This window comes from Lepidochelys kempii, chromosome 5, assembly GCF_965140285.1.
Source record: "Lepidochelys kempii isolate rLepKem1 chromosome 5, rLepKem1.hap1, whole genome shotgun sequence".
Taxonomy (NCBI): Eukaryota; Metazoa; Chordata; order Testudines; family Cheloniidae; genus Lepidochelys; species Lepidochelys kempii.
The window spans coordinates 71230914-71254466 of NC_136384.1; the positions used below are offsets into that span (position 1 = coordinate 71230914).

The 23553-nt window shown below is 43.9% G+C and overlaps 1 protein-coding gene across 5 annotated transcripts; it reads right to left on the reverse strand.

The window, feature by feature from the left end:
• Positions 1-337: 337 nt before the first annotated feature.
• STARD4 (StAR related lipid transfer domain containing 4) lies at positions 338-12093 on the reverse strand. 5 transcript variants are annotated; one of them, XM_073344686.2, is made up of 6 exons: positions 11836-12093; positions 8076-8191; positions 4819-4868; positions 3512-3638; positions 2259-2373; positions 338-1487 (listed from the first exon to the last, which is right to left on the reverse strand). In XM_073344686.2, the coding sequence occupies exons 2-6, from the start codon at positions 8178-8180 to the stop codon at positions 1252-1254; spliced, it is 633 nt and encodes a 210-aa protein (XP_073200787.1). In that variant the 5' UTR covers positions 8181-8191; positions 11836-12093; the 3' UTR covers positions 338-1251. The 5 variants fall into 5 exon arrangements, with proteins under 5 accessions (XP_073200787.1, XP_073200786.1, XP_073200791.1 ...); XM_073344685.2 differs by lacking the exon at positions 11836-12093 and adding an exon at positions 11132-11551; XM_073344690.1 differs by lacking the exon at positions 11836-12093 and adding an exon at positions 7283-7507 and having other exon boundaries at positions 8076-8161.
• Positions 12094-23553: the final 11460 nt, after the last annotated feature.

Sequence of the window (23553 nt, forward strand, 5' to 3'; positions counted from 1 at the left end):
CTACCTCCTCTGTCTAAAAACTTATTCAAAGCCATATGAGGACTAGGCTGAGACTGGAGTTCGGGTTTCTGCTTGTTGGTTACCCAAGTTCTTGAGATTTACATTTAAAAAAAAAACACCCAAAATATTTATGTTTGCAGAGCATTTTAGTGTGGTTAGTTACTCCAATTTTCAATTCAGAGAATGTCCGGTCATTTAACATGGGGGGAAAAGCTATAAACTGCCACATTGGATATGGAAGGAGCTGATAAAGGCAGATGTAGAATTTAACCTCAAATTTGAGGATATAATCCAAAAGAAAAATATAAAGGGTGGAGGAGAGAATTAAAAATGTTACTGAGTGATTTTTGTTTTAATTGAACTGTGGGGAAAAATGGGTTAGGGTTTCCAATAGTAACCAAAAAACCCAGTCTACAGTAGATGCAGGTTTAGATACATAAATACATTTCTGCTTTTAAAAGCTAGATTGCACAAAGGAATAATGGATGGATGTCTTGGCGTTTTGTGCTTTGATTAACATTGGCCTGATCCATGATGAATGAAAACCATGGAAAGACCCCTGTGACATCAATAGGCTCTGAGCAGCTATAAATGCATTCCTACTAAATATTTAGAATCTTGACATAACTACTGTATTTAAGAAGTCTTTTAGTCATAGATAAGACTAATATTTAGGAAATGCCAACAACATAGGAATTTGCTAATGTGACTCTTTAGATCTCAAATAAGAGCTCAATTTAAGTGATACCTAATTTAATATTCCTTTGGGGAATTCCACTCTGAGCCTTAATAAAGACCGTTTAAAATGTCATTTTGGATTTAACTAAAATGTATAAAAAGTAGAAACTTCCACATACAGATTATATCTTTCTTAATCTTTCAAAGGAGCACCTTAAAAATAAAAAAGCATACACTGTAAAATTCTATTTTCAATGAGATGTTGGCAGCACAGGTGGTCTGAACTTGCAAAATGAGTACCCATCCACTCCCCCTGTTTCAGTGAGAGTTTAGGTCACTCAGTATTTACCAGAGTTGAGCCCCAATTCTGAGCTATCTTCCTTGGAAGCAGATGACTTTGTACGTTCAGTCTTTACATTGTACATTTTCAGAGCTCAGCAGGGAGCACAAACCCACATGTTGAGCCAGGGATGTATGCATACCCCCTAGGCAGCACCTGCTAACCTAATCAAAGCTTTGATACAATACAGGAAGGAGGAACAGATGGTTGCAAGACATGTATGGAAATCTAGGTCAATAGCTGATTGTTTTCAGTGTCTTTCTGAGGTCAGAGTAAAAGTTTGCCAGGGTACTAGCCATGGCAGTATCTACTGCGGACTGAGGAAGCATCCCTCGCAGTTCAGTCTGGATGAAGCCTGTCAAAAGACTTTGGTCAGGACGATCCTTAAGAGGGACACAGAACCAGCCACAGGGGTGATTAAATCCACGGACAAAATTAGGTCTCACCTCTCCATAGTCTAGACTTATACCTAATTTAAAAAAAAGTTACAAAAAAGTCAATAAGATTGGATCAGGAAGCCATGTTTCTTGTCATATGTACACAGTTGCAGGTCTAGTTCTGTTCTTGGATCCATGGGCACATCTCTCATTGACATCCTACAGCAGAAAATACAGCCCTTTGCATAAATGTTCTCCACTATATAGTTAGCCAACAGACCCAAAATAAAGATTTTGTTTGCACGAGGGAGGGGAAGTAGAAGAGGTGTGAAAGAAACAAAGGGTCTGCAAGAGCAAATACAAGGTAAGAGTTTCTTCTTAGGGATATTACAAGTAGTGACAGGCACACTTCAGAGACGCTTGGATCAATAGCCAAGATTTGGATTCTAGTTTTAATGCACAGAGGCTGCCCATTCTTCATTCAAACCATCTCTCACTGGACAAGCAATAACTTTACACCAGAGTGGACTCCCATTTATAAGCAAGTTCTATTTCCACTCCATCTGATTTACTATGTAGCTTTGGGCATATCACAGTTTCTCGGTCAATTTTCACATGCATAATATGGTGATACTTGCTTAACATGCAGGAATGTTGTGTGGCTTGGCTAATGTTTGTGTGTGGCTTTGAATATGTAAAGTGCTATACAGGAGCACTCTAGTATATTTGGAATACTTTTAGTAGACTATCTTGTAAAGCCTTTAAAAGTTCCAGTTTTAAAGGAGCTCAGAACAGCATACGCACTTAACTATATGGTAATCAGTTTCAAAATAAGAAAAAGGTAGTGGCCAATGACATCTTACCACATGTTAGAAGCCCCTCTTCATACTGAGTAGTGTAAGAGAAGTCAACAAACTCTCTTGGGGAAATGATGTTCCACAGCTGGCCAGCAGTGGTGTAGCGCATTACACAGCAATTCTTCAGGAGGATAGCAAAACAATGAACCATGTATCAACAAAGTCAACTTTTTAATGTTCATAAGAAGCTAGCATTTTCAACAAAAAATAAGCTTTTACTTATATCCCACTCTCCCTTCTAAGCTACCCATTTTACAGATGGCTACCGTAAAGTGCAGATTAAAGGGTAATCTTCAAAAGTGTCCAACATTAGGCCTTAAGTGCCTAAAATTTAGAGATGTTGAGCAACTGCAAGTAAAGACAACAGAAGCTGAGTGTCCTTGGCCTAAGTTAAGCTCTAGATGTCTAAAATTGGACACGCAAAAGTTTTGTGAATAAAACCCAGGAGTCTTTCACTAACTACTAGGCTGCTCTGCAAAGTGCTTTTGATTCACCACGCTAGTAATAAAGTAGAATGCAGTAATCTTCAAAAAAAAATTCTAAAGAGGATACTAATGTTCTATGTATTAAACATTAAGTAAAATAGTTCACTGTAAGGATCTAACTTAAAGCCAGGAAAATTGAATGTAAAAAGTGATCGATGTATAAACCAAAGGCTTTGAAGTGCTGTACTGAATGTCCCCAAGTGATCAGGACAAGACTAACAGTCAGCACGTGATGAACTTCACACCTATCTTTTTGGTAAGTCCTGACCCACCACAGTCACTATTCAGGTTCCAAGCACCAAATCCTGATGGCATACTGGAGCCAGCCTACAGGGAACAGGTGACTCGGTAGTTTTGTCAAAACTATGCATCATTTTGCAATGTTAAAAAAAAAATAAATAAGCTACATCCCACAGAATGAATGCAGTCTTTAGAGTTTTATATCTTTTAAAGTAAAAAAGACATTTTAATTCCCTCAGAACATGGATTTTTACTGGAAGATAGAGCATAACCTACTAAATCTTATCCTTTGATCCTTAATTTCAGCAATGGTGGAATTCTGTCCCAATTCAACAAGCTACTAAAAAGACGATTACATACAGGAGCATATATGTGAGATGACGCCATAAGATAAAAATGTATAGACATGTGCATGGATTAACTTCAGGCTATATCACCATAAGATGATGCACTTGCTGTGATGTACTGTAGAATACATATTTACATCCACACAAATACATGTTCTATTTAGAAGTCTAGAAGACAAATTTTTACCTCTTCAAACTTTTCAACAATGTCCATTGTAGTCATTAAGTTGTCCCAATCTAGTCTAGAAGGTCCAGGACGAATGTGATCTACTACTCTGTTGGTAATGTCTTCTATAACTCCTTGAGCTTTGTAGCTGTTTAAAATATGAAATCCTTTATGCTTTCCACTTACTATACACACATTATCTGAAGATAAAAACTAAACAATTCTATCAGAAAAGTTCAGGTACAGGAAAAGACTTATTCAATCATCCAGTCCTTTCCCTTGCAGTAACTGGTATTTTAAGAGAGAGGTTCTTAAGCTACATTCTGTATTTCTCAAATTGCAAACCCTCTTCTCAGTCCATGTGATATGACTCCTTAGCTTTTTAAAATTTATTTTAAGGCCAATAAGCTGATGTACTCCCATTCATGCGGTCTCTTTTTGACACCTACAGTGAGGCCATTTTCTGCAATACATCACTACTGTATTTCTCACTGCATGGGTAAATGGAGAGGTAGAGCAAAACAGACATCCTCTATCTCTGAAACAGCTTGTCAATTTGCTGTTCCTCTCCAATGAGGAGCAGGAGAGTCAGCTAGGGAAAAGAGGAGGGACAAGGAAAAGTAAAGGGGATGGTAGTGAAGGGGAAGGCAAAGAAGAAACACAGAAAGGAAAAACAAAAGGGATGAGGAGGAGTCAAATCTCCATAAAGCACAAATAAATGGTAATTTTCACTGAGAATGAGCAATCACAATATGCTTTGGTAGCCAATACCAAATAGATCTTAGTTTACACCACACATTCAAAAGTCATCTGAAACTGTTTTAGTAGGTTCCTGGAAGCTTTCACCAAGTTACCTGATCCCATCCCTGCCAAGAAACCCACATACACAACTCTTCCCAACCATAGGACGGCTTCTTAACCCATTGTGGGTTCCATGGTAAATGAGATTACCAGGATTATGCAAGGTGAGCTGTCAAATGCAAGTGCCAGCAAGTCTGGACTTAGAGTTCTTAGAAAAGTCATCTGCAAGTCAGAGCACTAAGGATTAAATCTTGCCCCATTTGATGTCAATGGGAGTTTTACCATTTATATCCAAGGAGCAAGAATTTCACCGAGTCTTCATTGACAGTTGCATGTCTTGTTATAGACAATATACAAGATGCAGGCATTAAAATGTCAAACTCTAAGATAAGTATTATAGGGACTAATTCTATACTGACAAGGTGATGGACTGGATGCTCTAATAGGTTTTTCCACAGCCCCCTTTTCCAGCTTCTATTAAGTCTTAGTCCCACAAACTTACTTATCTAGTATGAAGGTAAACTTACAGGTATCCACTGAATTCTTCTGATGGCTTCCGCCACACAGTTGCATCTTTCTGGAAAACAAAGTGGAAGAATACCATATTTATTATGTCCACTTCTAAAGTGTGCATCAATTTTAGATCTGGGAAATTCTACATGTTTTTAGGCATGAAAACATACCAATTTGTTTTTTTTACCAACAACATGCAAATGCACTCTTTCAAATGAGCTGTTTCTCAGTATCAAGTGTTGGAAATCTGTCAGAAATAGCGCTATCCTAAAGTTCAGTGCTTTGCTGGATCAGGGCCTAAAAATAGGTTCAGCACAAGTCTGTATCCCCCTACATTATTATTAAAACACAATCAGGTTTAGCCATGAAATTATTGCATTGAATACTTTGTGTGAAACTTGTTAGCAATGACACCAGGAAAAAGTAACAATGTACTACCATATAAAGAAAAGGAGTACTTGTGGCACCTTAGAGACAACATTTAGCAAGAAACCATATGTAAGACTAGTCAATGCAGCAATATCACACAAATGGTTTACAGTTACATAAATGCGAAGTTTGTTTCCTAACCCAGGAAAAAGATTGGAGTGTGTCTCAGCAAAAGACACTTAAGCTGAATCCCCACTGCATTACTAGCTCGAGCTTCAGTAGCACTCCAGCTCCATCCCTCTCCCCCACAATGGCCAACTAGCTCGAGTTTAAAGCCCCACATGACTTAAGTTACAGATTTGTATGTGTGGAAGGGATTTGGGTTGGGGTAACAGTTCAGTTATACCTTGAGCTAACTATGCTGTGAAGATATACCCTTAAAACTACAGGATATTTGTGTCTAAGGGCAGGTCTACACCATCCAAAGATTCAAGTTGGCTGAACTTAAAATCAGTTATGCCTAACAGGTTTAAAAACTTTTCCTGATCTGTGTGGACTAGGTAAAATCATGTTATGCATGTCTGTGTTCTAGGTCTCCATCTTCAGATGCACCCAAGTCAACTGCCGGGCAGAACTGGGGTTGGACGTAACCACAACAAAAAGCCTCAGGTGGATGGACACACTGTAAAGAACATATTTCAAATTAGTATTGGGTACATGGAGACATACATCTCTTTAGATGTTTTTTAAAAAGTGAGTCACTTATTCTGTAACAGTGGGTTCTCCCTGAATTATCACCACTCCTATATTACACTGCATCTTCTGCTTCCAAGGAAACTTGAAATGACCTACATATTTTAGAAAGACTTTAGTGAACTCCATTCTGAGCTAATCTCTTTCTAAAATCATAGAAATCTAGGGCTGGAAGGGACCCTGAGAAGTCATAAAGTCCAGCCTCCCATGCTGTTGCAGGACAAAGTAAACCTAGACCATCCCTGTTCTTAAAAACCTCCAATGATGGGGATTCCACAGTCTCCATTGGAACCCTATTCCAGAGCGTAAGTACCCTTCTAGTTAGAAAGTTTTTCCTAATATGTAACCTAAATCTCCCTTGTTGCAGATTAAGTCCATTACGACTCGTCCTACCTTCAGCGGACACTGAGAACAATTGAACACAGTCCTCTTTGTAACAGCCCTTAATATATTTGAAGTCTTATCAGGTCTCCCTTCCTCCCCCAGTCTTTTCTCAAGACTAAACATTCCCAGTCTTTTTATCCTTTCCTCAGAAGAGAGGCTTTCTAAACATATCACTTCTGTTGCTCTTCTTTGAACTCCCTCCAATTTGTCCACTTTTCTAAAGTGAGACACCCAGAATTGGACACAGTACTCCTGCTGAGGACTCCTCAGTACCAAGTACAGCAATACAATTACCTCCCGGGTCTTACATAGGATATGCCTGTTAATACATCCCAGAATATTAGCCTTTTTTGCAACTGCATCACAGTTAACTCACATTTGTGATCCACGACAGCCCCCAGATCCTTTCAGCAGTACTACTACCTACCGAGTTATGCCCAATTTTATAGTTGTGCATTTGATTTGTTTTTTTTTCTTCCTTCCTTTATTGAATTTCATCTCATTAAATTAGGACAAATTCTCCAATTTGTCAGGGGTTGTTTTGAATTCTAATCCTGACCTCCAAAATGCTTGCAAACACTCCTGCCTTGGAGTCATCTTCAGATTTTATAAGCATACTCTCCACTCCATTATCCAAGTCATTAATAAAAATATTGACTAGTATTAGATCCAGGACAGACCACTGCAGGACCCCACTAGAGTTTGACACAGTAACACCACGTTCTCTAAAAGACACAGTAAGAATGAAAAGTATAAAACTATGCTTAGGTGTCTTGGAGCTATCCGGAGGGACTTGTTTTCAGACTGGGGATCACTGGTGTATAAATACTCAGGGTGAACCTCCCAGAGAGAGTAAAAATGCCACACAGTAACCACACCCAGAGTCATGTGGCTTTGTTGGGCAGTTGAACTCCGAGCTTCTTTTGGGTAGTGGAATAACTTCACAAAAGGAAAGTAGATGCCCAGACCCACCTGTCCAGGCCTTGGTGAATAGCCTTGCACTAAGTTTCCCCGTGTGTAAAATTTAGAGATTAGAGTGGTCAGAGGAAACTGAAGCTATGAGACTTGAGGCCCAAGAAAGAGACAGAGCTGGTGCAAGACATCTGCTTCTGCGGTCAGCGTAGACATCAGCACAGAGGTCCCTTCTCTGAGGTTTCTCCAAAAAGGGAGTTGTCTACGCGATGTTTGTTACTACTCCTGTTTTAAGAAATAGGATTATTTACATTTTGTAAATTAGCAGATTACACTAGGAAAATGTGATTCTGTGTCACCAACATCTGCTTGAAAACAGACCACAAAGGCCCAAAAAGCTGCTACTGCATAGCAAGTGGCAAAAATACTAACTTACACCTGTTCCTACCAATTTGATAAACTTGCACTAAACAAATCAGAACACATTCCTAATCTTAAAAGAAAGAAAGTAGAAATGTTTGAATCAGATCGTTCCAAGGGAAGTCCACACTTTTATAAAGGAAAACTTGGAGAACTGTTTCTAGTGTGAAATACTTTCCCAACTATGGATACAAGTAAAGACAAAACATTTCTGCTCAAGCCTCGGACCCCAAAAGGTCAATATTAGGACTCAAAGCAGACAAGCAAGAGTGGAGCTGACCTGGGTCCTTTGCTGTACAGAGAATTCCATCTGAAAGCAATGCATAACAAACTACCATTATTTAGGTGTGTGAGAAGGGGAAAATATGACTTACTAATCATCTGATAAAAACAGTAGTACAATTACATAAGTTGTAGTAACTGGATCATTTACCATTTTCTTAGCAATTCGCCATTCACCATCTTCAATGCTGTGATACTGGATTAGAGTATTTTTCAGCTTTGTTGCCAGAGAAGCTGCGTCTGGAAGGATTTCCATTCTTTTTTCACCTGTATAGAAATTTACAATTTAAGTTCAAGATCAGCCATTAAGAAGGCTTAGTTTCTTTCTAAGCTAACCACTGTCTGACATCTGGAACCACCAGTTTAAGGGCAGGAACACTCAGGAAAACTAAACTGAATTAAAGGATTAAGCTAAAGTGAACTAAGACCACCTCTGCATGAGCATCCATATAGGCGTACACTGCATTTTAAAGTCACACTTTGAGTAAAGTTAAGCCAATTTAGCTAGTGTCCAAACACATGCCCTAAGACACTTTTCCAAAGAGTAAAAGAACAGCTGAATACTTTTCCCCTGAAGTCAATGGGAGTTTTGTCATTGACTTCAGCGGGAACAGGCTCTAAATTGGAAGGACATTTGCAAACTAATGGTATCTTGAACATATCAAATCACTGAAGGCCAAAGTATGTCATTACTTTAGCCACTCTCATACATACATGTATATTATACACCTGCACCACACACATGCTTAAGTATGGCTCAGGAACTGCTGTAAATGTAAGTTAATGGTGATCACCCACAATATACATGATCTAGTGAAAAAAAGCCCTACACAATAATACCTAATGGAAAAAGCAGATCCTGTGGAATTTCAAGACTGACAATTAAGACAACTACTATTTTATAGATACTAAACAGACCTGGGAAGCCAGGCCTATAAACTAGGAGTCTTTTAGTAAAATTGGTGAAGGCTATATTTAAAAGCAAATGGACAAATCCACAAAGGGGATTTGAGCTTAGCATTGTAGCACCTAACTTTAGGCAACTTGCCACCCAGTGGAATCCACAGCCCAAGTTAGGTGCCCAGGCTCCCTATACAACATATGAGGGAGAACTAGGCCCTAAAAATGGGAATTCACAGAAGCCAGTATGCTGAGCAGGGAGCTGCCTAAACTAGCCAGTAGGAAGTGTTCAGGCAAGGGATTTAAATGCCTAACTCAGAAGCATCAGGAATCAGTTGCGAACCCTTCCCTGGAGATGGGTAACAGCCCTCACCTAGGAGGTAGGAGACCTGAGTTCAAGTCCCTGCTCTGATTCAGGCAGAGTGGAGATTTGAACCTGAATCTCCTACCTCCTGGGTGAGTGCTCTAACTATTGGGTATAAAGAGAACACTATTGCCAGTGTTTTATTGCAATTAGGTATTCTCCAAGAATGCCTACCAGATTGGGTCCCACAGACAAGACAAGCAGGGGAACGTGTAGTTCAAGGATCCCACTGAGGCTTAGGGATAAGCTAGATGCTGAGGCAGCTTTGTGCATACCCACCAGCAGAAATGTAGGATTTTACCAGGAGAAACTTAAGCATATAAGGCCTTTAGGGTTAGATGGCAGCTGAGCAAGGGTTTTGAGGATGGACATTTTGGACCTAAGCACCTAAAGTGACAATAAGACACCTAAATCCTTCTGTGGATGTAGCCCATAACTAATTTTATTAGCCAACTCTTGCATTTGAAATTAAATATTTGACAATTAATCTTTATTTAAAAAAAATCCCATTCCTAAGTAAAATACAACTACTTTATACAAAACTACAGCCATTCAGAGAAGATCCACTCTATTATTCTTACATAAAGGATTGCTGTAAAATGAAAAAAAAACCCTTAAGTCCTCAAGTTATTAGTAGCATTTTAGATTAATTTTAAAAGTTTTTAAAATTAAGTGTGGTTAGCCATTTACTATCTTAAACATGGAGCCCTAATGCTTTGTGTAATCCCATTTAAATCAATGGGAAAGCTAATGGTAGGACCTGACCCTGCCATTGCAAATGAACTATTAGCTTGGGCTATGAAACCAGAGAGATCAGTTTAATTTCTCTTTGCTATCTGGCTAGCTTCTCTTTCTACTTTTCATGCACTAGCACAATGCTTTGTTTGGGTTCAATATCCTGCAGTGGAATATTTTTCTAATTGATTTATTTTTAGTTTTTAATTTGTGGAAAAATGGATTCATATTAGGTTGTTATTAAACTACAACTCCTAGGGTTAAACTGGTTTGTCTCGAGTAGGAAGGTGCATGGAAGGTGAAAATAGCAAGGGAGGAAGAGTGTTCCCTCCATTCCTCAAACTCTTGAGCAGGGAGTCAGTTATAAACAAGATGGAAACCAGAGGTTCAGCTCCCAAATTAGTGCCAGTGGTAGCACTAATTTCTTCAGGAGACCCAAACACTCCAACTAACCTTACAAATGGTGGCAGACCTGCCCATTCAGTAAATTTACCCTAGAGGAATTTTAGCTGAGTAAGCCAGAAATCTCACAGGGCTCCTACTGCTCCACACTTCACAATCTTAATACCTACACTCCCCCCTAAATTAACTGTCTAATTTACATAGCTCTCAATGCAGCCAGAGCAGCGGCCTGTAGTCAAGAGAACTTTTATCACTGCAATTTTGTAAGCTTTTTTAAAATAAAACTACCTAAAATTAACCAGAGGGGAAATAAATACTGCATCATACCTGCATCCTCCACCACCACCCTTGGGAAAAAAAAAAAAATCTCACCATACTTCCCATTTCTAAAAGACCACAAAAATAAATGTGTTTTGCAACACACCTTATAGACCAATAGATGTAGACTACTTAAATCAAAGATAGGGAGTTTAGTTCCAAAGATGGCATATTAAGATATTCTGTTATTACTTATAAGCAATTACTATTGACAAATACCACGCCACTGACATATGTATGTCTCCTCTCAGGACCAGAAGTTGATCCAATAAAAGATGCACCTTAGAGACTCACCAATTTATTTAAGCATAAGCTTTCCTGAGCTACAGCTCACTTCATGGGATGCAACTGATGAAGGGAACTGTAGCTCAGGAAAGCTTGTACTCAAATACATTGGTTAGTCTCTAAGGTGCCACAAGTCCTCCTTTTCTTTTTGCGAATACAGCCGAGCGTGGCTGCTACTCTGAAACCAATAAAAGATAACTCACCCATCTTGGTTCACTAATATGCAGTGAATGACATCCAGAGAACATGTAAAAAGATCAACGTTTTACTACCCCAAGGAAGAGATTAAATAGCGCTCACTGTATGTGCCACAGCATCATTAAGAGGAAATCAGAAACATTTCCAATGAATGAACTCAACTTTAAGCATCACTAAAGCGGGGGAGGGAGGGGGAGGGGACACGGCGCCGAAGTATTGTTTAAGCCAGCGAGCAGGGCTGGGCCCACGCTGCGGCGGCTGCCGCTGAGGGAGAGGTAACGGCTACACGCCGCGCTCAGCCCCGGGACAGGCGCCTCTGAAGCGCGGCCGCCCGAGCAGCGGCACCAGCGGAGGGCGGATGTGCGCTAACTGCTGCGGGGCTGGGCAGGGTTATCGGGTCCCAGCTGGGAAACCTTTGCCCAAGGAGCCGGGCTCCCGCGGCTGCCTGAGGGGGGGCGCTGAGCCCGGAGCCCCGTCCAGTGCCTCAGCCGGGCCCGCCCCTAGAGCTCTGCCGCTTCCGCTCCCCCTCCCCCGGCCGAGCGGCCCCGCCACGCCGCATCGCCCGGCCCCTGCCCAGGCTCCCGAGCGGCAGGCGGCGGCTCCGGACTTTGCGCTGGAGCCGGTGCCCGCCGGCAGGGCCCCGGCCCGAGCCCCGCCGTTCCCTCTCGGGGCCCCGCGCAGGCTGCGGGAGGGGCTGCCCCTTACTCACCTGGGCCCCGTGGGCAAGGGGCTGCCGCGCTCCCCGCCTGGCACCGCACCCGCCGCCGCGCTGTGCCCCGTGCGGCTGAGCCTCCTCAGCCGGCCGAGCAGCCGACACCGGCAGCCAATGAGCGCCCAGCCGGCTTCCCCGGCGCAGCCAATCACAGGGCGGGCCGGCCCGTCTCATGTCGCCGGCCTGAGCGGATGATGCAGCCTCGGAATTAGGACCTGGGGCGGGAAGAAAAGAGACCGATTCCCGCCTGCCAGCACTTCCTCCCTTTCGGCGAGGGGAGATGGGTGGAGTCTCGGATGCATGTGGCCGACCTTCGACTGACATATGAGCGACCTTATTGGCCGAGATGGTGGCAGGTGGGCCTTCTAATTGGCTGCTGCTGGGACGGGTGTCGGGCATTGTGCAGTGATTGGCCAGTGGGAGTGGAATGATGGGGTGGGGTGGGGCTGAAGTGTATGAATGGGTGGCTGGGCATGCGGTGTGGTTTCTGTACCCTCTTGCACCTGTGTCCCCCAGCCTGCTGCTAGGGGGCTTGATATTTATCAACTTGCCACATACACAAGTGGACTTCTTTCACCTCAAGCAATCAAATGCACGAAATAGAGCTTGATCACAGATACATTGTCCCTTTCGCAAACTTGCAGATCAGAGTGAGCTGGTCCAGGGCTTTGATAGCAATATGGCTAGTGTGGCTCTCACCTCTGGGACCTTTAAAGGCCTTGCTATCTCAAGAAAATTAAGAAAGGTATTCCATAACTTTAGAGAAAAATCTGCACAAATAGGATCTGACTAGGTCTGTATCAGCCAGTCAACCTACCAACATCTGTCAGTTTCCTGGTGACAGGCACCCAGAACTTTTAAGCAAATTGATCAACAGGCAGATTGCAATGCCAGTGTATTTTTTAGCCAGAAAAAGTGTGTTACACGTTTTTTAAAAAAATTAGTACCATAGTATTCTGTTATATTAATTTAGCTTGCTCCGTTAACACTTTTGAGGTAATTTTACCGACACCAAACTTGAAGTGTTAATATTCCTTGGTTGAAATCTGATACGGTGTGGTATAATGGAGGATTATCAATTGTCCTGATAAAAGAATATGTCTTCTGCTTACTATTCAGTTTTGGGGTTAAGGAATCTTGTTGGATTCCCTTCTACTCTTGGAGGCTCAGCTGTGGCCTAACCTGCTATTTTAGATGCACTGGGTAAAGAAAGCATGACTTGTTTTCTTTTTGATGCAGAACTGGCTAGTATCTCTGCCTTTGTCAACTCACGATTACACTAATGGAATTCTCTGTGTGGCCTTAAAGCACCTGGAAACTTAAGTTAGTGCAGAGTGCAGCCCCCTGCTTATTAAATGGTGATTCACAAAGAGAGCGAGTCATACTGCTGCAGTTGCGGTTGACAACATGACTCAAGCTTAAAGAGGGGACTGGTAGCAGGTGATTTTCTTAAAGGGGATCCTCAAATCTGGAATTTGTCTCTGCTCTTCTTCCCACTTCTTCAGTCCAACTGAAGCTGATTTTGATAACCTTCAAGGCAAAGCCCTTTTTGAGGAGTGATGTGAGTGTGTTGTGTGATATTCTGTAGTATATTTTGAGAGCTAGCAGTGCCTTGGATGAACAAGTCATTATCAGTTTACATTTTTAGCCTTGGTCTCATATATGGCACCTGACCCCCGCTGCAGAGTTGTGGTATGCCGTTTCCCTTCAGGGGTCTGAGAGTATACTCTGTGTACCATGAGCTTGGAGGCAAACACTGCAGGTACTCCAAGCACTAAGTTCTACAGGCTGTAGACTTCAGTGGGTTCTGATACTCACACACTGAGTAACAGAGGATTGCTTTGCTAAAGCAGATAAAATAGAGGATGCAAATACCCTAGATACAATTGCTTTTACCAGTTACGTGAACTGAGGAAAACAGTTCCTAACCTAACTCCTAAAAGGTATAATAAGTAAGGGGTATAATGAGAGAGTCTTGGTGTAACTCTTACACACCTCTTCCTGTATCCTGCTACCTTGTATCCTCCTGCAGTAGCAATTGCTAGCCCTCTCCTAGCAACAGGGCCCAAATCCACAAGGGTCTTAGGTATTGCACTGCTGCATGTTGCAGTACCTAACATTTAGGCACCTTACCCCACAGTGATATCCATAAACCCTGAGTTAGGTACCGAGGCTCCCGATACAAAGCATGGGGAATAATAATCACCTATGACCTGGACCCACAAAAGCCAGCACCCTATTAGGGAACTGCCTAAGCTAGCCCATAGCAGATGAAGAGGAGGGTGGTGGTGGTGTCCTAAACCCCACCCCTCTCAGGAAGTTAGAAGCCTAAGTGCAGGCTGGAGAGAGGCATCTATTTTCACTTGGGATCCACAGCTCTGAATCCTGTCCTGGAGGCAGGCACCTCACCCATTTATTGGAAGAATGGTGCTGGTGAATGCCTAAATGCACACAAAAAAAGCCAATGGGAGGAGCAGTAGGAAGCGGGATCCCCTTATAACTTTTAGCCCAGTGATGAGGATACTCACACAGGAGGTCAGAGACCCAGGTTCAGCTCCCCTCTCTGCCAGATGAGAAGAAGGAATTTGAATAGGAGTTTCCCATCTCTCAGGTGAGTGACCTAATCACTGGCCTATGGGACATTTGGGGTGAAGGAGTCTCGGTGTCTACTGTTTAAGCTGTCCCCATGTATCAATAATTAAATATGCAATGGTCCTTTTGTGGAGTTAGGTATGTTCAGAGCACACCTGCCGGATCAGGTCCTGCAGGTGAGATAGGCAGAGCAATGTTCAGTTTCAGCTGCTTTGAGGCACCCACTGCAATTAACCCCGGGTCTACACTAGGACTTTAGGTCGAATTTAGCAGCGTTAAATCGATTTAAACCTGCACCCGTCCACACAGTGAAGCCCTTTATTTCGACTTAAAGGGCTCTTAAAATCGATTTCCTTACTCCACCCCTGACAAGTGGATTAGCGCTTAAATCGACGTTCCCGGCTCGAATTTGGGGTACTGTGGACACAATTCGATGGTATTGGCCTCCGGGAGCTATCCCAGAGTGCTCCATTCTGACCGCTCTGGACAGCACTCTCAACTCAGATGCACTGGCCAGGTAGACAGGAAAAGAACCGCGAACTTTTGAATCTCATTTCCTGTTTGGCCAGCGTGGCAAGCTGCAGGTGACCATGCAGAGCTCATCAGCACAGGTGACCATGATGGAGTCCCAGAATCGCAAAAGAGCTCCAGCATGGACCGAACGGGAGGTACGGGATCTGATCGCTGTTTGGGGAGAGGAATCCGTGCTATCAGAACTCCGTTCCAGTTTTCGAAATGCCAAAACCTTTGTCAAAATCTCCCAGGGCATGAAGGACAGAGGCCATAACAGGGACCCGAAGCAGTGCCGCGTGAAACTGAAGGAGCTGAGGCAAGCCTACCAGAAAACCAGAGAGGCGAACAGCCGCTCTGGGTCAGAGCCCCAAACATGCCGCTTCTATGATGAGCTGCATGCCATTTTAGGGGGTTCAGCCACCACTACCCCAGCCGTGTTGTTTGACTCCTTCAATGGAGATGGAGGCAATACGGAAGGCAGGTTTTGGGGACGAAGAAGATAGCTCACAGCAAGCAAGCGGAGAAACCGGTTTTCCTGACAGCCAGGAACTGTTTCTCACCCTAGACCTGGAGCCAGTACCCCCCGAACCCACCCAAGGCTGCCTCCTGGACCCAGCAGGCAGAGAAGGGACCTCTGGTGAGTGTACCTTTTAAAATGCTATACGTGGTTTAAAAGCAAGCATGTGAAAGGATTACTTTGCCCTGGCATTTGCGGTTCTCCTAGATGTAGTCCTAAAGCCTTTGCAAAAGGTTTCTGGGGAGGGCAGCCTTATTTCGTCCTTCATGGTAGGACACTTTACCACTCCAGGCCAGTAACACGTACTCGGGAATCACTGTACAACAAAGCATTGCAGTGTATGTTTGCTGGCATTCAAACAACATCCGTTCTTTATCTCTCTGTGTTATCCTCAGGAGAGTGAGATATAATTCATGGTCACCTGGTTGAAATAGAGTGCTTTTCTTCAGGGACACTCAGAGGTGCCCGTTCCTGCTGGGCTGTTTGCCTGTGGCTAAACAGAAATGTTCCCCGCTGTTAGCCACAGGGAGGGGGGAAGGTTGAGGGGGTAGTCACGCGGTGGGAGGAGGCAAAATGCGACCTTGTAACGAAAGCACATGTGCTATGTATGTAATGTTAACAGCAAGGTTTACCCTGAAAGAGTGTAGCGACTGTTTTATAAAATGTGTCTTTTTAAATACCGCTGTCCCTTTTTTTTTCTCCACCAGCTGCATGTGTTTCAATGATCACAGGATCTTCTCCTTCCCAGAGGCTAGTGAAGCTTAGAAAGAAAAAAAAACGCACTCGCGATGAAATGTTCTCCGAGCTCATGCTGTCCTCCCACACTGACAGAACACAGACGAATGCGTGGAGGCAAATAATGCCAGAGTGCAGGAAAGCACAAAATGACCGGGAGGAGAGGTGGCGGGCTGAAGAGAGTAAGTGGCGGGCTGAAGAGAGTAAGTGGCGGGCTGAAGACAGGGCTGAAGCTCAAATGTGGCGGCAGCGTGATGAGAGGAGGCAGGATTCAATGCTGAGGCTGCTGCAGGACCAAACCAGTATGCTCCAGTGTATGGTTGAGCTGCAGCAAAGGCAGCTGGAGCACAGACTGCCACTGCTGCCCCTCTGTAACCAACTGCCCTCCTCCCCAAGTTCCATAGCCTCCACACCCAGACGCCCAAGAACGCGGTGGGGGGGCCTCCGGCCAACCAGCCACTCCACCACAGAGGATTGCCCAAAAAAAAGAAGGCTGTCATTCAATAAATTTTAAAGTTGTAAACTTTTAAAGTGCTGTGCTTAAAGTGCTGTGTGGCATTTTCCTTCCCTCCTCCACCACCCCTCCTGGGATACCTTGGTAGTCATCCCCCTATTTGTGTGATGAATGAATAACGAATGCATGACTGTGAAGCAGCAATGACTTTATTGCCTCTGCAAGCGGTGATTAAAGGGAGGAGGGGAAGGTGGTTAGCTTACAGGGAAGTAAAGTGAACCAAGGGGCGGGGGGTTTCATCAAGGAGAAACAAACAGAACTTTCACACCGTAGCCTGGCCAGTCATGAAACTGGTTTTCAAAGCTTCTCTGATGTGTAACGCGCCCTCCTGTGCTCTTCTAACCGCCCTGGTGTCTGGCTGCGCGTAACCAGCAGCTAGGCGATTTGCCTCAGCCTCCCACCCCGCCATAAACGTCTCCCCCTTACTCTCACAGATATTGTGGAGCACACAGCAAGCAGTAATAACAGTGGGAATATTGGTTTCATAGATTCATAGATATTTAGGTCAGAAGGGACCATTATGATCATCTAGTCTGACCTCCTGCACAATGCAGGCCACAGAACTTCACCCACCACTCCTAAAAAAGACCTCACACCTATATCTGTGCTATTGAAGTCCTCAAATTGTAGTTTGAAGACCTCAAGGAGCAGAGAATCCTCCAGCAAGTGACCCATGCCCCATGCTACAGAGGAAGGCGAAAAACCTCCAGGGCCTTCCAATCTGCCCTGGAGGAAAATTCCTTCCCGACCCCAAATATGGCGATCAGCTAAACCCTGAGCATATGGGCAAGATTCATCAGCCAGATACTACAGAAAATTCTATTTTATATTAGTTGTCCTGCATTATGTTATGGATAGTACCAAAATATTCTATTAAACTGTAGCATGCTGTCCCCTGGAAGCTTGATTAGAACATTTACATCCTATGAAGCTATTTCAATGAATGGAAATTTGTAATATTAACCAAATATCCTGTGGCTCTACACATTTGCAATCCTCGCTGAGGTCTAAGCGAGTCAGTAAACTGCGCCAGCGCGCCTTTAAACGTCCAAATGCACATTCTACCACCATTCTGCACTTGCTCAGCCTGTAGTTGAACAGCTCCTGACTACTGTCCAGGCTGCCTGTGTACGGCTTCATGAGCCATGGCATTAAGGGGTAGGCTGGGTCCCCAAGGATACATATAGGCATTTCTACATCCCCAACAGTTATTTTCTGGTCTGGGAATAAAGTCCCTTCCTGCAGCTTTTGAAACAGACCAGAGTTCCTGAAGATGCGAGCGTCATGGACCTTTCCCGGCCATCCCACGTTGATGTTGGTGAAACGTCCCTTGTGATCCACCAGAGCTTGCAGCACTATCGAAAAGTACCCCTTGCGGTTTATGTACTTGGCGGCTTGGTGCTCCGGTGCCAAGATAGAAATATGGGTTCCGTCTATAGCCCCACCACAGTTAGGGAATCCCATTGCAGCAAAGCCATCCACTATGACCTGCACATTTCCCAGGGTCACTACCCTTGATATCAGCAGATCTTTGATTGCGTGAGCTACTTGCATAACAGCAGCCCCCACAGTAGATTTGCCCACTCCAAATTGATTCCCAACTGACCGGTAGCTGTCTGGCGTTGCAAGCTTCCACAGGGCTATCGCCACTCGCTTCTCAACTGTGAGGGCTGCTCTCATCCTGGTATTCATGAGCTTCAGGGCAGGGGAAAGCAAGTCACAAAGTTCCATGAAAGTGCCCTTACGCATGCGAAAGTTTCGCAGCCACTGGGAATCGTCCCAGACCTGCAACACTATGCAGTCCCACCAGTCTGTGCTTGTTTCCCGAGCCCAGAATCGGCGTTCCACCGCATGAACCTGCCCCATTAGCACCATGATGCATGCATTGGCAGGGCCCATGCTTTCAGAGAAATCTGTGTCCATGTCCTGATCACTCACGTGACCGCGCTGACGTCGCCTCCTCGCCTGGTATCGCTTTGCCAGGTTCTGGTGCTGCATATACTGCTGGATAATGCGTGTGGTGTTTAATGTGCTCCTAATTGCCAAAATGAGCTCAGCGGGCTCCATGCTTGCCTTGGTATGGCGTCCGCACAGAAAAAAGGCGCGGAACGATTGTCTGCCGTTGCTCTGACGGAGGGAGGGGCGACTGACGACACGACTTACAGGGTTGGCTTCAGGGAGCTAAAATCAACAAAGGGTGTGCCTGTACATCAAGGAGTATTTCAGGCAGGACTGCACGGAGGGTTCCAATAAGAAATGGTGCACCTAAGTTATCGTTGTTATTGGAACAAGGAGGTTAGCCTGGCCTCTGATTGATACATGGCTAGATTTACCTCGCTGCACCTTCTCTGTGAGTGACTGCAGTGTGATCTAGACAGGGGAGGAGGAAAATAAGTACAAAACAAATCTGGTCTATTTCTTGTTCTGACCCACTCCATCTATCTTTTACATCTTTGGCTGGCAGCAGACGGTGCAGAAGGACTGCATGCCATCCACATCTCATGGCTGCTTGGCAGAAGATGGTACAGTACGACTGCTAGCTATCTTCATCTCTTGCCTGCCTGGCATAAGATGGTACAATACGACTGCTAGCAATCCTCATCTCTTGCCTGCCTGGCAGAAGATGGTACAGTACGACTGCTAGCAGTCCGTATCGCCTGCCCGCTCACCATAAGACGGTTCAATAGGACTGCAGGACTAAAGAGAATGACCTGGTCAAGTCACTCCAAATTTAGTCCCTGCGCCCATGTCTGCCCAGGCGCTCCCAGCCGACGTGGCCAGGAGCACCTCGGACACGACGAGGACGACTACCAATCGTATTGCACCGTCTGCTGCCAGAAGGCAATGGGTTGCTGCTACTGTGCAGCAAAGCCGTACCACGTCTGCCAGCACCCAGGAGACATAGGGTGAGGGTTACCTGAGCTGGTTCCATGCTTGCCGTGGTATGGTGTCTGCACAGGTAACTCAGGAAAAAAGGCGCGAAATGATTGTCTGCCCTTGCTTTCACGGGGGGAGGGAGGGAACGGGGGCCTGACGATATGTACCCAGAACCACCCGCGACAATGTTTTAGCCCCATCAGGCATTGGGATATCAACCCAGAATTCCAATGGGCAGCGGAGACTGCGGGAACTGTGGGATAGCTACCCACAGTGCAACGCTCTGGAAGTCGACGCTTGCCTCGGTACTGTGGAAGCGGTCCGCCGAGTTAATGCACTTAATGCACTTAGAGCATTTTCTGTGGGGACACACACACTCGAATATATAAAACCGATTTCTAAAAAACCGACTTCTATAAATTCGACCTAATTTCGTAGTGTAGACATACCCTTAGGCATGCGATAGGAGCCCAGGCACCTAGACTGAGGTAGCAGTTTACATACTCTCAGGCAGAGACTTAGTGTACTTTAACATTGGGAATTTAGGTGTCTCCAGGGTTAGGTAGTAGCTTAGCAGGGGTTTTGAGGATATCATCAAAGCAAATCCCAAAAGGTTATAGGCTTCCTAGAAGATCAAGTGCCACCTGGATCAATCTCTTGCTAGGTCCTTAAGACGGTCTAGATGTTCAGTCTATGTCGATAATTGGCACTCACTGCATCACTGAAGCTTTTGGCAACCATGTGGCTGACAACTGTGTAGTGGCATTTCTTGGTAAATGTGCTTTGTAATTCATTGATCTTCTATCCTAATAATATGTCCATACCAACAAAAGCTCTAAAACTGAACCAGTGCTGCTGGTGGTGTTTGCTTGGTTCGGCTACAAATATTTTCAGTCTTCTTAAGCGTATGCACAAAGTGTCCTGCCATTTGATAGCAACATCATCAGCCAGATGAACAGCCAATAGCTGCTGTCAAAGTAAGTCAGTGGGTACTTGTCAAGGATATGCAGCATAGTTTGAAGTTGACCTCAGCTACATCATGGGTCATTAGAGAAACCCCATTTGAAGAGATTGGCCACACAGTTGCCCTGTTCTGTTCAAAACCGGTTCAGGGATGACTACAGGTTCCCTGGCAGGTCAAAACCTGGTAGGCAGGTGGTTGGGTCGGTGATGAGAGAGTGATTGATGACTGTCATCGCTGACTACTCGTTATGCCAAACAGATTCTACAGTCATGTCCTGTGGTGGCATAAGTGACCATAAAGGGCAGATGGTTGAAGAGGTCTGTGTACAAAGGCAGGTCTTCTAGATCTTGGCCAGCATCATAATGGAGTCCCCTCACGGCAAATACGGGGCGATGCTATGTAACTAAGTATTGGCAGCCACAGCAACGGAGTGGCACGTAAAGTTCCAGTAACAATGTGCATAGCTTTGTAGCTGTACATCAATCAGCCTCATTTGAGACAAGTGACACCAGACAAGAGCACAGTATTCCGCTGTTGAATAGCAGAGAGTAAGGGCTGATGTTCTAAGGGTCCGAGCGCTTGCACCCCAGATTGAGCCAGCCAGTCTTCTGACAGGTTGTTCTGAGTGCTAACTTTGGCTGCTGCTTCTTCAAGTGGTTCTGGTACATCAGTGACCTATCCGATATCATGCTGAGGTAAACCGAGTTTGCGTCATGCTGCAGACTTTGGCCGTTTAAGAAAATATTTAACTTGTGGCTTGTGCTTGCATTGTGCAGATGAAATACGCCAGAAACCATCTTGCAAAAGCTCGTCTTTAAACGCCATCAACTACAATAATCTGCCATAAGCTTCATATCATCATTCAGGACCTTATCAATTTCTGAGAAGGACTGAGCTGGACAGCTGCAGCAGATGTCGTTGACATAAATAAACTTGCATGAGAGTGTTACTGGCAAGTCATTGATGTACACATTGAACAGTATTGGTGAAAGAACCGAACCTTGAGGAAGACTGCTGATCTGACACTTCCAAGAACGGCAATGATCGCCCATGTGTACTCTGAACTGCCTGTTTTAGAGGAAAAGCTCTACTATTTGACCACCTAATGCAGGGCAACTCAAGAGAATTACACAAAAAGCCTGTGTGCCAAACTGTGTCATAAGCGATGGACACATCCAGGAAGATGGGTTCCTGTCTTCAGATTTTGTTGAAAACCATTTCAATAAAGATGGTCAAGGCTAAGATTTAATCACAGGTGCTGCATCCTTTTCTTAACCCTGCCTGCTTAACCTGCAAAACATCATCCAACTCCGGACAAGTTGTAAGATATGTATGTATCACAGGAAGGAATGGAGCCTGTGATTCTATTGTTAGATATTATATAATGAAATATGGTATAACTGGCCCTGTAATGATGGCTTGGAACTTTTTGACATAATGAACATGTTCATTCATTCCTTTATAAAATCTTCCAGATCCTGACTGATTCAGCAACCACTTCTAAAGTTTTGTGAAAATTAAGATGAATGTTTAAGTTTTTTTAAAAATCCCTAAAATTGGTAAATGACTTTAATATGAAGAAAAGACTCAGATTCACTAAAAAGGAGACAGTTTAATACTGAACTAGCCACAGACCAAACTGTTAGATTAAATATGTAGTGTTTCTGTATAAATATCCCCTGTGTAAATGTATTAAAATACTTTAATTCATTAAAATGTTTCCCATAAATTAAAAAATGGAGAGGGTGCATAACAGAACCAAAAAAAATTCAAGGGCTTAACAAATGCCTTACAGTGAGTGTGTTAAAGCAGTGGTTCTCAACCAGGGGAGCAGGGACCCCTGCGGGGGCCGCAAACAAGTTTCAGGGGGTTCGCCAAAATAAACCTGAAATCAGGGCTGGCAATAGTCTCGCTGGTGCCCAGGGCAGAAAGCTGAAGCCCAAGCCCCATCACTGGGGACTGAAGCTGAAGCCTGAGCAACTTAGCTTCACATGGCTCCTTGTGTCATGGGGCCCCAGGCACTTGCCCTGCTTGCTACCCCCTAACTCTGGCCCTGGCTTTGAATCTACTGAATATGCAGCAAAACAGTTGTTGTGGCACAGGTGGGCCTTGGCGTTTCTATAGCATGTTGAGGGGGGAGCCTCAGAAAGAAAAAGGTTGAGAACCCCTGTTTTAAAGAGCTCAATCCATTTAATATATCTACAAAGATTGAGAGATGAGTTGATTACAGTGTCTAAGTACCATCATGGGAAGAAAATACCGGTGTCTTTAATCTAGTGGACAAAGATGCAGCAAGAACCAATGGCTGGAGCTCGAACCAGACAATTTCAAATTGGAAATAGGACACACATTTTTAACAGTGAGGGTGATAAATCACTGGAACAACCCACCAAGGGGGGTGGTGGATTCTCCATCTGTTGGTGTCTTCAAATCAGGACTAGATCACTTCCAGAAAGATATGCTTTAGCCAAACACAAGTTATTGGGTTCAATACAAAGGTAACTGGGTGACATTTACTATTCTGTGATATACAAGAAGTCAGATTAAATTATCCATTGGTCCTTTCTGGCCTTAAACTCTATGAATATATAAACACTATATTTAATTCACATTTGAAAGCTTTCATTGTGTGTTATGAACGTTATACATCAGAACAATACATTGATCTTATTAAGGTCAAATATTTATTTTTGTGTTTGTACAGCACCTAGACCAGTGATTCTCAACCGGTGGTACGTGTACCTCTAGGGGTACACAGAGGTCTTCCATGGGGTACATCAACTCATCTAGCTCTTTGCCTAGTTTTATAACAGTGGCTTTTACAACAGTGATTTCAAAAATCATTAGGGAAGTCCATACAAACTAAAATTTCATACAGCCGATGATTTGTTTATACTTCTCTATGTACTATATATTGAAATGTAAGTACAATATTTGTATTCCAATTGGTTTTATAATTATACAGTACAAAAGAGAAAGTAAGCAATTTTTCAGTAATAGTGT

Excerpts from the sequence above, each read along its gene's own strand:
- STARD4 (XM_073344685.2), bottom strand. Across the intron at positions 4,869-8,075 it reads GGCGAATTGCTAAGAAAATG|AAAGATGCAACTGTGTGGCG; the intron begins GTAAATGATCCA and ends TTTGTTTTCCAG. Across the intron at positions 2,374-3,511 it reads TTGTTGAAAAGTTTGAAGAG|AATTGCTGTGTAATGCGCTA; the intron begins GTAAAAATTTGT and ends ATCCTCCTGAAG.